The sequence below is a fragment of the Lycorma delicatula genome, chromosome 3, assembly GCF_047948215.1.
Source record: "Lycorma delicatula isolate Av1 chromosome 3, ASM4794821v1, whole genome shotgun sequence".
Lineage (NCBI taxonomy): Eukaryota > Metazoa > Arthropoda > Insecta > Hemiptera > Fulgoridae > Lycorma > Lycorma delicatula.
In genome coordinates, this window is record NC_134457.1 from 147,985,908 (window position 1) to 148,000,905 (window position 14,998).

General features: G+C 36.2%; 1 protein-coding gene across 4 annotated transcripts in view; it reads right to left on the reverse strand.

The window, feature by feature from the left end:
- stj (voltage-dependent calcium channel subunit straightjacket) overlaps nt 1-14,998 on the reverse strand; it is a 230,930-nt gene that overhangs the window by 148,375 nt on the left and 67,557 nt on the right. For 2 of the 4 annotated variants that reach the window (XM_075360775.1, XM_075360778.1), the window contains exon 12: nt 11,645-11,704. The exons of the other annotated variants lie outside the window; for them this stretch is intronic. In XM_075360775.1, coding sequence (XP_075216890.1) covers nt 11,645-11,704 — 60 coding nt within the window. The remainder of the gene's footprint in view (nt 1-11,644; nt 11,705-14,998) is intronic. 4 annotated transcript variants of the gene reach the window in all.

The window sequence follows — 14,998 nt, forward strand, 5'->3', positions numbered from 1 at the left end:
TTCGTCGTCATGACCGCTTTCCGACGAAAGATGTGTACGAGGAAACAGTCTTTTGATAATATTCTTGTACTTTAACGACCGACTGGAAATTATGCGACCGGTGTTTTGACTTTTATGCGCCTCAGTAGTTTCTAATATTTTCTTATAGTTATTTAAATCTTTGTTTGTGTAATCTACAGGCTCATTCAAAAAAATCAATTCATATAAACCTTTGGAACCGCTATACGTCTTGTTGTCGATAACTATTTTATTTCCTTTGAACTGGAGTGGTTTTGTTCCGATCATCCATTGATCGTCAATGTTTTTAACTCCGTAGACGTTGTCTATTTTTTTACCTTTATCTGTTACGGTAAGGTTCAAGAAATGTTTTGCACGAAAACCCATCGTTTTCGGTGTCGACGGGTCTACAGGTTTCACGAATTGTTTTTCCGACGTCGGTGTTTTAAAGAGTCTTCTCATAACCGTCGGTGTCTCTTCCACCACCTCCTCCTTTTTTTCAACCACTCCATTTGCATTCTCTTCTTGTTCTTTTTTAACATCGGACTTTTGTTTAAACGATTGATTAAGTTCTCGGAGCGGTTCGACAATAGGTTTAAATTGTTTTTCAATAACTTGTTCCGATTCTGTTATTCCTTGCGTAATAGCGCGATGTTTTCGTTTAATCGAATCTCGTATTCTATCGATTTCCATTACCAACTTCGCAGACGTCGACGACGATGACATATCGACCTCGTTCTTGTTCGACATCGTGGTTACGAATGATCGGAAACCAGTCGACACATCACCATCCTAGTTCCACCGATCTAAAGAACACTGCATGTTTTTTGGTTCTGCGTAAAAAGCGTATAATATCGATTAACGAAACATTCATTCTTGTCGGACGACGAATGGTATTGCACAATTCGCGGTAATATTGCGTTACACCCTGATCGATAGACGGTATCATGAGTTTCGTGCTTGTGTCTTTAAAGACAACAGCTCTCTTTACATTTCCAACCCACATTGGGATATCCACAACTGTTGAGTGATCGCGTTGTGGGACCTTTGTCAGGTACCGTGTGGAAAGTCGTCTGATCGGATGACGATCACCTTCCGAATGTAAATGCAACAGATAGCTATTGAACAGCCAAAATTCGTCTGGTTTCGCTCCTGCATATTCGCACCATTTTCGCAACAGATCTTCGTTTTGGACTTCAAACAGTTCGCGTCGTTCGTTGTACCTCAATCCGAACACATTGGCGTATAGTCGCAAAGTAGGTATCGCTTCGTTTAGAAATTCACCGGAAAAGAGCGCCTGCGCCCTGTTGTTCACGATGTCGAACGGTAATCCTCCTCGTCTTATCGGTAATGTTTCCGGTACGTCGTCGGTAAATTGTACTCCGTAAGCCGTGTCCACAAAACATTTTCTACCGTATGATAACGCTAAGCGGTACAACGTTTTTGGCGACCTGATCGGAATAGTTCGTTCCGTGATCACTATACAGCATCTCGCTCCTTCTAGACGACTACCGTATTCCAACATGTGCATGTAAACGTTTGTGTAGTCCATAGATGCATGTCGGTTTCGAAGTTCCAATAAAGGCTTTTTGTACACGAGCGGAGAGGGTCTAAATCTTGAAATAAAGTTCCATCCGTGTCGAATTGTGGTGTTGAACATGTTTTTATCGTATATCACCAGTTCGATTGGCATCTCGTATTTGTCACATTCTTCTAAAAATTTTAACCATATACGCTTATTGAAAATCTTACCTTCGCTAGTAATCATCAACAGAACGACCAACGGATAGTCACGATTCATTCTTTTTACATGTCGCCAGCATCGTCGGTCTTTATTTTCACAGTAGTTCACTTTACGACACACGTAGTTACCGCAAAACTTCTGACGGTCGCTAAAATATTTGGAACACAAGTTGTTTTGCGGTTTTTGTCTAAAACGTATGGCGTTAGCGTACGGTGTTCCGTCCTCATAGGTGTGTATGCTTGCCATTGTTACCGACTATCAACTGATCTCTTTTACAAAAACATCGAAGCCTACTCTATATCGTCCAGCATCGATATCGCTCTCCTTATCCACAACCAAAAATCCATGAGGTTTTCTCCATGCAACACCACACAGACTTTTAAACTGATCGAACTTCATATCGGTATTTACGTGATCTTGATATATGTGACGTAAGTTGAGATCGTCTTGTTTGAATATAAGAAGGAGATTTGCGTTGTCTCGTACAAGGTGCTTCCCGGCACTTGAATATGTCTGAGTCAAATAAAAGCTATCGATGTTGTTGTGTCGCCCCATCGCAAAGTACTTGCGAATATTATGTTGCTTTTCGCAAGCTACATCGTCGAAAATCATTATCGAGTTCGGTTCCGCTTCGTCGGGTGCCATCACATGATCGTTTTCTGAGTATGCAAAAAAGCCGATCTCCGGGACACCAGTCATGACTTGTTCTAGAAACTTATATTTCGGTTGGTACAGCGATTTAGAAAACACGTAAATATTTCTGAATCGTAAACCGTCCGGTGAGAACAGCAAGTTGAATAGGACATTTGTTTTTCCGCAATTAGACGGTCCGCAGATAATACATCTGATTGTATTCGGTAGAAGAGGTCCATGACGAGACCTTTTCCCCTCTCCACACCCGGCACCTGTATAATCGTCGAAGTTTTCTAGCGTAATATTACCGACCTGTTGACGTTCCAACTTCATGTTTATGACTGATCGATTCACTACACCAAATCCGCCTTATGTATCCAACTGTTGTGTTTTCCATCGAACCCTTGCCACTTTACAAATAGCCTATCGCCTTTTCTTCGTAAGACTTTCTCGACTAAATACACATTATTTGTAACGTTAGTTTTAGTGAGCTCTTCAGCGTAAAATTTACCGCTCACCACCTCACCGTGAACATCGATCAACGTGTAAGTACACGGACGCGTATTATCATGTACCTTATGTACGATAAATATTTCATTCGTCCAATTCGGTAGATAGCCTTTGGCGAATGTCTTTTTAAATTTGCTTATACGCACTCGATCACCGACATTGTATTTCGGTAAAGTAGGTTTTCGATAGAGTACCGTATTTAACCGCTGTAAAACAGCGGCTTGGTTTCGCTTATTTACATCTTTCGGTTTCATTCCGATAGTACGATGACTAGTGTTGTTGTATTTTGCAATAAGTTTCGGTAGTAATTCTAACCACTTGTAGGTTCCTTGTTCGGTAAACTTTCTCCACATCATCGTTTTCAGTGTTCGATTAAACCGTTCGACTATCGACGCTTTTTTATCCGAATGTGTGGAATAGTGATTTATATTGTACGACTGTAATAGTCGTTTAACCGTCGGATTGTAGAACTCTTTACCCAAATCGGTTTGAAAATGTCGCATCTTGTGTTTATCCAATATGGGTTTGAGGGCTTTAGCGATCTCCGTACCGGTTTTAGTTTTAACCGGTACGGCGAATGCTAGTTTAGAAAAACAATTTATCATCGTCAGTATGTAACGGTAACCTTTGTTCGATTTAGCATACGGTATCATCTCAACAAGGTCAGCTTGATATAGGTCTGAAATACCTTTAAGTTCAACGCGTCTTGTGGGGTAGTTTCGACGCGCCTGTCGATGGAGCTCTTTAGCTATTGACGCCTTGACGTTCATTGTTGTACTGACTGTATTTCGTGTGTGTATGTTTGGATAGGAATAGGAAGAACAAAAAAGGATCTTTATTTCTTTATTTTTTTTTTTACCCGCCTCACCACTCTTATATCCCGGCCTTGGCACCGGCCGTATCGATAACAATGATAAATCATTAATCGATCTGCACATATGTTCAGATCGGTTAAAGATTTAATGTGTGATCGATTCGGGGGGTTTAGGGTGGTCCTGAAAAGGACCGTTTTGCATAAAGTGTCGTTTTACATTTTAAACGGTTACCGAAAAAACGGACAAGATGGCATACGCTGTATATGTTCCACATACGGATTGTCTGTCTCTTCCCATTTAAACAAACGTATACGACAATAGTCACATCTGACCAGATCGTCGATACCTTCGTACCTGAATCCATGCATAGCTAGGATCAGGGGGGAAAGAAACGGATTGTCCATATGTGGCCATAACGGCGTATAAATCTTTTTGTTACCGTTTCTAGTAACCCTATAAAATGTATGGACTCTATCATAAAAAGAACGATCCATTATGATTGAGTGTTAACGCAAGAATGAATAAAGTTTCAAATAATATTTTTTATCTCTTAAAAAATTATCTTGTTTTATTTTCCAATTATTTTTTATCTGAATGCAAGTTCCGAAAATAAAATTTATACAAAGAGTTGACTTTATAACCGCGATTAAATTATCGTATGCAATTTATTTTATTTTCCAATTATTTTTTTTATCTGAATGCAACTTCCGCTGATAAGTTAAATAAAATTTAATTTATTTAATAATTATATTTATTTGTTATAAGAAGTTTTATCAAAACCGCATAGTTGTTATCGCTTACACTGCAGTTAAAATTGTATTTTAATAAAATTAAAAACAGTACATAAACTAAATTGATAAGATTGCAGTTTACTTATTATTTCTTTTTTTTGTATAAAATTAATTGGTAACCGCGTACTTGTTATCGCTGACACTGCAATTAAAAACAGTACATAAACTAAAATTGATAAGATTGCAGTTTACTTAATATTTCTTTTTGTATATATATAAGTATCATTCTGACTTCAACATTTTACATGTCATCATTACATATTGAGAGTGTGTTCACAATGAGTTATTATACGGTACAGCACGAGATTGATGAGTTGATGAGCGCATTTCAAGATCTGCTTGTCATTAAAGACCGAATAGTAAGAAATGTATATGACCACTCGGAGATCGAACACGCGGCGACTGATTTGTCAAACGCTATATTGAGGGCAAGAAGACGGGCAATGCTATTAGCCGCTCGTTTTGATGGACCGCCTCCACCGTCATCACCATCGAACCATCCAGAGGAAGAGGCAGAATCCGATGGGTCCACAACAGATTTCACTCCGGCCACCAACGACGACAACATCAGCAATGACCATCAACCACCACAATCGCCATTACCAGACAATGAACTTCAGATAATACATGAGATTATCGATGGTGATAGTGGTCAGAGTAGTAGTAGCATAAGTCATCGTGTTCGTCGTGCACAACAATGTCAACGTCGGCGTGTTCGGGTGTGTCGTCGGCCGGAGGTCACAGACGTGGATGTTAATTCGAGACCCCGTCGACCTTATTGTAGAACTGTAAGTAGAGTTCTACAACAGGTCGTCAACGCTAATCCAAGCCAGTCGGACGAGGGCGATGATGGTAACCCGACAACCGACAGATGTCCGATCTGTTTAACAGAATCGGTTACTGTTGAGTTGTCGGGTTGCGGTCATCGATACTGTGAAGACTGTGTGAGGAAATTAGCGAGATATAGCAGGAATTGTCCCGTCTGTCGACGGGATATGTGTGGATACCATCGGATTAGAGAGGGAGACGACGGCAGTAATTGATGTAAGTAATTATAATTTTTTTACATTAAATTTTTTTTTTTTGGGAAAAGGTGATTTATATAATTTGTCATATTTTTTTTTACAAATAATTTCTTTTCACTTAAAATAAAAAAAAGTCATTTATATTATTAGATATATACTTTATTTCATATTTTTTACATTAAATTTTTTTGAAAAAAAAAGTGATTTATATAATTAGATACATAATTTGTCATATTTTTTTACAAATAATTTTTTTTCACTTAAAAGAAAAAAAAGTCATTTATATTATTAGATATATACTTTATTTCATATTTTAAATTTTTTTGAAAAAAGTGATTTATGTAATTAGATATATATACTTTGTCCTATTTTTTTTACATATAATTTTTTTCACTTAAAAAAAAGAAAGGCAATATATATCCGCATGATAAAATAATATTAAAAATAGTTATGATCGTGGTCTATGTGGTCTTCGGTTCTCTGGCTTCTTTGTATGTAGTCATGACCATGGGCTATGAGGACATCGTTTTCGATTCTCGGTCTCTTTCGGGAAGTGTTGTCATTGGCGGGTACTTTTCTTTTTTTTATGCTATAATGACCGTAAGGAATAGTGTCAATTTTGTTTTCTAATATGTAACGTTTATCGTCGTAAGGTGAAAGCGATTTCTTTGACTTGTTAATGGAAAATATATTGTGCAAAGTGCTTATGATTCCGTACGCGCTTGTATACGTAACGGAATCATTAAAAAGACTTTTTTTGTACAGATCGTGTCTAAGATCCTTTGCAATGGATACTCTAGGAATACCCTTTGCTACATTCTTCTCTTTCTTGTCGAATTCGAGAATGCTATACATCTTAGCACGAAGTCCGACAAATTCACGAATAGCTTTTCCATTCATTTCGTCTTTGAATTTACCAAGTCGTTTCTTATTGGTATTACTGAAACATGCGTGATCGCGAGGATAATCTGAAGTATCGAACCGATCGATATCGTGAAGAATATCGTCGTAAACGTTATCGGTCACGATATGATACATCAGACTGTCCGTATCGGTCATTAGAAGATTTATATTATGACCGTACTTTTCTACCATGTAGTCATAGTGGAATTCGTACATGATCATTTTGCTAATGTCCAATACGGTAAATCCAATGTAGATCGGACGATTGAGAAATATCTCCGTTTTCTTCAGACTTACCCCAACGACATCCTTGTTATAGATGTACCAAGCTTTAACTCTCGGTTTTGCAATCACCTTATCCAATTTACGTTCGTTAGTAACCAGTTGGAAGTCTATTCTGTTTCGTACGTTTTCCAAAGACTTGCCGTACACCGCGTTGTTCATCAACTTAAAAAAGTCCTTTTCAAAACTGTTTCGTGCTTGTGCACGCTTTTCAGTATTGAAGTCGATGTACGGTTTCAACCAAGGCGACTGGGAGAATTCCAGAACTCTGTGAACGTTTTTCATTTTCAGTCCTAGTCGAGTATACAACTTTAGGTTTCTGTAATGTAAAACGTATTTTTGTTTGTCGTACAATGTTGTCATTAATTTCTTTACGGGACATCTCTTTATGTCCTTCAAATAGGGGGACAACATATCATCGGTTGGTACTAACCGTTCTGGTGCGAGAGGGTAATCCTTGTGACGATCGTGCAATTCTTGTGGATACTCAAGATCCACTTCCAAGATGTAGCCCTTTTCACCACGATCGTCAACGCTGTTAATATCGAGATTGTCAATCTCTTCAGTACTCAACCACCTAAATTTAGCGTGTGGTAAGGGCTCAACCATGGCTGTTCCGTAAAGGTTGTTGCAATCGTAATATTGAACCCAGGATGTGGGTTCGGATGGGTCATACTGATCTGGAATGTTTGGATTGTTCGCCTTGGCGTGTCTGGTTGAAATCATGGCTACACCGCCTCGTGTACCTTTTTCGACAAACAGATGCATATCTATGTCGGTCAACAGTTCCAATTTTTGTTGGGTAAATTTTAACATGGCATTCCACGTGAAATGAGGGGTGGAGTAAAAGTGACAGGGGTCCAAACCGTAATATTGCATAGACGTACTTCGGAAATTTTCAAAGACGTCTGCCAACAATAATACGTCGCTAAGAAGATAAAGATCGTGGTAATCGCCTAACGTATTGCAGTCAAACGTTTCCCACACGTGTTGAGCGTGGACGTAATCATCGTCCGTTATGTTCTCTCTTCTTAGCGTACTGTAAAATGCCATCTGCGGTGGAAGTTGGGTTTCGAAAAACTTGTTTATATGGGTCATGTACTCGTACGGGTAAACGCCTTTACGGATTAAACAATCTCTTTTCTCGGGTAGCGGGTAACAGTTTGTGAGACGTTTAAATACGGTGTCTTTGTCCTGACAATCTTTTACTAGATTTTCCACAAGTTTTTCGAGCGATGACGAAAGAAATTGTAAAGAGTCCAAGAACCTCAACGGACCGACGGACAGTGACTGTAATCGCTCGGACGTGTTGGCGATACAGTTTATTTTTACATCGTCCTTATATTTTCCCAAAGCTTGAACTATATGATGGCTATCGTAACCGCGGAGGTTATGAAAAAATACTGGGATATGCTCGGTGCGCTTACAATTTAAATTGCACTCGTTATGACATGCACCGAGAAACCGTCCTGTGGTATGCGAGTGATGACGTACACGGTCATCGGTCAACTCACAATGACAAAGAAAACACTCGGTAGCCCTTTGAAATGTTTCAGTGTCTTCGGGAGTCATCACCATCGGTTTTTCGGTGATCATAATTTGGTGCAATCTATCGGCGTGACCGAGCAATTCATCCAGCATCTTTTCAACGATATTTTCACCATCGGTTCTCGCTCGGTAGACTACAGGACCTTCACAAATCTCCCCTTCCTCGTCGACGATTACATAGGCGTAACCGGACGGAAGATGATGGGCTACCTTATCGGTAAAACTAGTGTTGGGTTTAGGGGTGGCAGTGTCCATCGGATGTACAAATGATTCAAAGTCTGCATACACCGTATACGGAACGCGTAGTGTGGACGAGTAGTCCCTAAACTTCATCACGCATTCCTTTTCTTTAGCGGGATCGGGAACTCTTATCCTTTGTGCACCGTGTCGCTTACACTCGATCAAATGTTGGTTTAGGTTTTGTGTAGCGACATGTGGGTCTGATGAACTGAAACGGTGCAAACAGTAAGGGCAATATTGACTGGTACCGTGATGTTTTGTAAGACCTGAAAGGAGACGAGATAGCCCATTTTTACCTGGTTTGGTATTTATAAGGCAGTAGTGAAATTTATCTCTCGTCTCCCCTGCAAGCAGCAATAGGTGTATGCAGTGGGTACGATCGCGGTTTTCGGTAACACGCACCGGGTACACGCGATCGTTATCTTCCTCATAGCCGTAGACATTGATGCTTATTGTGGGGTTCAACACCTCGAAGCGATCAATGTCTTTTACCTTTACTGGATATGATATCCCGGTCATGTTAATTTCATGTTCGTACCTTGCATACCAAACCGTTCTTTGGTGTTTGCCAGGTTGATTGTAGAGGTATGCTAGTACGGACCATAGGAAACATTTTTCATCATGCGGATTTTTTACATTAATTATTGCCTCTCTTTTTACAAGTTTTTGTGGTGTTTTTATAAATGAACTAGAGGCGCCATATAACGGACGGTAACGGATAATATTTAAATCAATATATATTATTTTATTCATTACCCATCCGCTGCCGTTGTTGATGAATTTGGTCAGTGTCTCTATAATTTTCTCCACTGATTCTATCCATGATTCTTCAACAACGTCGGTGTTATCGTCCAAATTTATCACCGTTCTAGTTTTTCCATGCAAGTACAAATTTGTGAATGTTGTTTCTACTCCGTCTTCGAGTTGTGTCCGCTTCATCAATTCAACATTTGCTGCAACGTACCTGTAGAAACAGAATAATTTTAGTACATATTGACTACTTTAAAAAAAAACAGTACATTTACAAAAAAAATATTAACGTTTTTTTTAATTACCATTTTATGTTGCCATCAAAGCGTCTGCCTTCTTCCTTCAAACAGTTCAGGATGTTCTTCTGATACCGTAGAAGGGTTGAAAGGAGATACAACTCCTCAGAGTCAGACAGGTCCCATCGAAGACGGATGACGTTGTTATTTATTGCATGGATAACTACCGGTGATACCATTTCAATTTTTTTTGTAATATCTGAAACAAATTAAAATAACATATATCGTAACATTGTTTTTTTTTTGTGTGTTTCAGTGAATAACAGAAGAAGAAGAAGACATTTTTTCATTATATATATTATTTATTTTTTTTTTGTTTAAAAGTATTTTTTATTGTATTTATTTTAATTGTAAAAAGTATTTATTTTTTTTAATTTATAAAGTATTTTTTTTAAAATTTAATTAAATAATTTATTTGATTTGATTTGATTGAAAGTTATTTGATAATACCATACTGTTCCATTAGTATTTCTTTTTTTAATTAATTAAAGTAAAACTTACCTTGCTAATTAAGATGAAAATGTAATGATCTCTCTCCGATCGATGTATTCACTTTCAATAATAGATTGCGAATGATGAAATCAAATGATCTCTCTGCGATCGATGTATTCACTTTCAATAACAGATTGCGAATGATGAAATTACACAAATTTTTTCACTTATATACAAACACAATCGGATTTAACCAACGCAAGTTATAGATAAGAAATTAAAATAAATACGATTCGTGGAATTATTTATCGTGTCGATAAGAACAAAAAAAAATAATTGGCTTGTGGTTTTAATTATTAAAAAAAAAACATTTTCCTTATCGCATCCGCTCTTATTAGAGACGACGTTCCAGTTCGCACGTGCGCACTAACGGCTAGTGCGCATGCGCCGATTCGAATTCCAACGCTGCGATTGGTCAATCGGACAACTTCAGACCACGTCGGTCCCACAATTCTTCAGTCGAGCGCCGCATCTCGCACGGTAAACACGTCTGCGTCACTCCGCTGACGCACGCACGCAAACACACGCGCAGCAGACACCGCCGCCACCGCCTCCCGGTGCACGATCCACGACGAGAACCTCTCTCCGTCGCGGTAACGCCTCCCGACGCCATCGCCTGGACGACCAGGATCATCCTCGAGGTACGTCTATATTCACTTGTGTGTATATGTATGTGTGTGCGCGTGTGTGTGTGTGTGTGTGTGTTTGTGTGTTGCAGCAGACATCGCCGCCACCGCCTCCCGGTGCACGATCCACGACGAGAACCTCTCTCCGTCGCGGTAACGCCTCCCGACGCCATCGCCTGGACGACCAGGATCATCCTCGAGGTACGTCTATATTCACTTGTGTGTATATGTATGTGTGTGCGCGTGTGTGTGTGCGTGTGTGTTTGTGTGTGTGTGTCGTAGCAGACATTACCGCCACCGCCTCCCGGTGCACGATCTACGACGAGAACCTGTAACGCCTCCCGACGCCATCGCCTGGACGACCAGGATCATCCTCGAGGTACGTCTATATTCACTTGTGTGTATATATGTATGTGTGCATGTGTGATTGTGTGTGTGTGTGTGTACAGACTGATGTTACGTTAAAATTCACAGCTTACGTAGAACATTTTTCACTCATTACATCAGGGAGTCACCGCAGCCGATTGGTTTAAGGCGTCAGTCGGTCGCGTCCCGTCATGACCGGGTTCGAATCCTCTAGCCGACAGATTTTTTTTCACTTTAAATATTATTCATTTATTTAATTCAAATCGACCGCCACACAACAGTGATACCAACCTTTGAAATATTTCTTCAATATATAAACATGTCAACAAAAAATAAATCAAGTTGGTAACACTGACTCACATCGACATAAAATAAATCAAGTTGGCAACACTGACGGGGTACGGTCGCCAATCCAAGATGGCCGACCACCGCCATCTTGAATTAATGACGTCAGTAGTGACGTTTCAAGATGGCGGACGGCCGCCATATTGGAATCCAAGATGGCGGACAGCCGCCATCTTGGAAAAAGGCGACCGTACACCCATTTCCGTACTACTTATGTTTATTAAGCACACATGCTCCACTCTTATATCATCGTACACGAGTACATGACTGCACTCTATTACCTCTTCAGGTGGGCTACAGTTATGATCTATGGGCTTGCACGGGCCACCAATCAGTACCTTCTAGAAATAAAATTATAGGTTTTAATAATTCTAATATTAATTTTATTAAATAATTTATCAAATAACAAAAACATGATCATACACACATACACACACATGCACACACAACACACATACAGAGGAAAATGTACAAACAAAAATACATTAATATTTCTGGAACAGCTGCAAATATATTAGCAAGTTTATTTACATGTGTAGTAACCCACAGTTAAAGCTGGGAACACCAAAATCAAAATTATTATAACTTTAAAATAATAATATATTGATGCAATTGTCTGAAACATGCTGAAACAACAACAGAATTGCAAATTATCCCATAAAAAATATAGAATAGAATCTACAAGAAGTGAAAGTAGATGTAAAAAAAACAGCTTGATTTTTTTTAAACTAATAATCCAGCCACTGCATTAGCTGATAATAATCTAGTTTAGGTTATCGGTTGATAAACAATAATTAAAACAATAAATAAAACCAAAATTAACAGGAAAAATGTATTATTTAAACATTGGATTGATTCAGTATTAACAAAGCTGCAATTATAATACCAGTAATAGTCTAACAGTTTTTATGTAAAAAATATCAAATTATCAGATAAATCTTATACTGTTAGCAGTTGCTGTTTACAATTTACAACTGATTACATCTACTTAACCTCTTTTGGTCTATATACCACATCAGATTAATATTCTGAGTTTAATTATTAACTTTAAATAAATGGATTATGTAGCATAATACATAATAAAAAAATTATATCATCAAAACTAAACTATTAAAAACATAATGTATTCAAATGGTAAAATCTACAATCACAGTTAATACTGTTAAATAAAAATAAAGACAATCGCAAAAGTATAAAATAAAATATATAAATTAGTAAATGTTTATTAATAATACTGTATAATTAAAAAATGTTTAAATCAATCGCACAAAAGGTAAGAACTTTTTAAAACATTCACTACAAAAAATTATAAATATATTAAAAAACTACAAAACTTTATTTTTACATCGTTACGGTTTTAATAAATGCATAACATAGAAAACAAAAGTAACAGCAATGATATACACCGGGTATAATTACAAATACATATCCCTACTCAACAAAAAAATAATAGAGAATTTTTTTTATACAACTATCTTGCACGGAACATTTCAGACAAGACAGAACTTAAGCTACAAAAATAAATCTATTTTTTAGGGCTTAGGTGATTCACTGAACCCCAATATTTAGTACTGATAAAATACTATAGTACACATGCTTCATGGTCATATCATAAATGCAAAATTAGTTAATTTTGTTTTCTGTTTTGTAATTTTATTTTAATACGACACAAGTCCAAAATTATAATAGATGATGAGCAATACCGAAAATTAAATAAATAAAAATAAACATATGAATGTTATCATCATGGCCTTATAGATTATTCCAAATTTTTAAGTACCTGCAAATAATTAATTTGATATATGAAAATATTTAGTAATGCACATCTCAAAAAATATAACTATGTACTAAAAAGCTTTTAAATGTGTTACTAACATTACATCCTGAGAACAACTTTTACTAATACTTTTTCTAGAACAGACATTCAGTACTTCATAAAATAAAATTGAAAAATTTAACTCCTATATTCTGTCTTAAAAAAAAATTATAATTTTATCAAGCAAGCATTCATTAGAATTTTTAAAATCAAGCAACAGTTTAATTTTTTTTTATTGTAAAAATTATGACTGAAAATTAACATTAAATCTTGAAATAATGAATGTAATATAAAATTAACTGTAAACACAAAATTAATATGATAAAAGTATTTGCATTATTTATCCTTGTATTAATTCCATTCAAGAAAACAGATTTTTTCATAACATAAGTGCCCATGATAACAAAATGGTTAAGGCTAATAGTCATTACATTACGATCAGATAAATTTACAACAAATTTAGTAGTCAGCTTCGGATGATCAGACCCACCTGGTAGATAAGAAGACAAACTAATAATTACATAAAAGATTAATAAAAGGATGTTTTCATCTAGCAAAACAAACTGAAACTTTTCTATTATTTATAATTACTTTCAATGAGTAAAAGTATCAAATTTAATTGAAAAAAAAAAAAATTAATATTATTGTATCAACGCATAAATGTAGTTTTACTGTATTATAAACAATGAAAGGAAGCAAATTACCAATGATAATATGATGTTTTGTTATTTACTACCCTTCACAGTGTAGATTCTATTGTAATATTAAATAAATAATAAATTATTAAACAATACTAAATTTTTTAGATTTATCATTAAATATGTTATACCCAAAAAAATTACATGAAACAATCAAAAACAATTCTTAAATTTTATTTTAAAAAAGACTTTTAATGACAAAAAGCCGGACTAACAGGACTTTTTGGAACAAACTGCACAGGTTATTTAGCATGGATTTTAAGTTAAAATAAATATTTATGCAATGAATTAAAAAAAAGTGAACATATTTTTATCAAGAGACTGTCAAAGCCAAATAAATTTTTTTAGGATCACATACTATATAATACAAATCTCTTTAATTTGACAAATCTTTAAACTTTCATAAGAATTTTTGACCCCATTATCAAAGCAAGAAGAGTCTTTGAAATGTTTTGGTTGGAATTGAAAATCTGAAACGTGGATTATAAAATAGATTGAAGACAAAATAATTTCCTAGTTCAAATGCAAATTTGAATTAATCCAATACTTAACATTCTAAAGGTATTTAAAGTGAACGACAGGAATTCATCTTTTTTAACATATTATAATTATTGTCCCTATCTACAATTCCTTCTAGAACCAAATTCATTAATCCTGATTTCTTAATACATAACCTACTAAAGATATTCTTCTTTTTACAGAATTCTGTCACAAATTTTCCTCTTTTCCAATTCATCATAATATTTCTTCATTTCATACTTACATCACTACATTTAACTTTCAGCTCGGTTCCATAACATCGGATTTCAAGAGTCTATTCTTTTTACCAAAGGTTGCACGCTTTGCTTCAACTAAATGGTACATTCAATGGGCAATTTTTAAATATTTTCTTTCTAAATTCATGTTTGATAACAATTTATTATTTTCTGTTCCAAATGAATTAGCGATAAAAACCTTCAAAAAATGTGTTGAAAATGACGAGCTCATTTTTGAACATTTACTGTAAACTGATACGTATAATGTATTGGGTGTAGTGTACTATTTCTAAATTAAATTTGATTTTCTCTTACTTTTTTGTTTTATTCAACTGATCTTACACCATTTTTTCCAAAATAAATTCT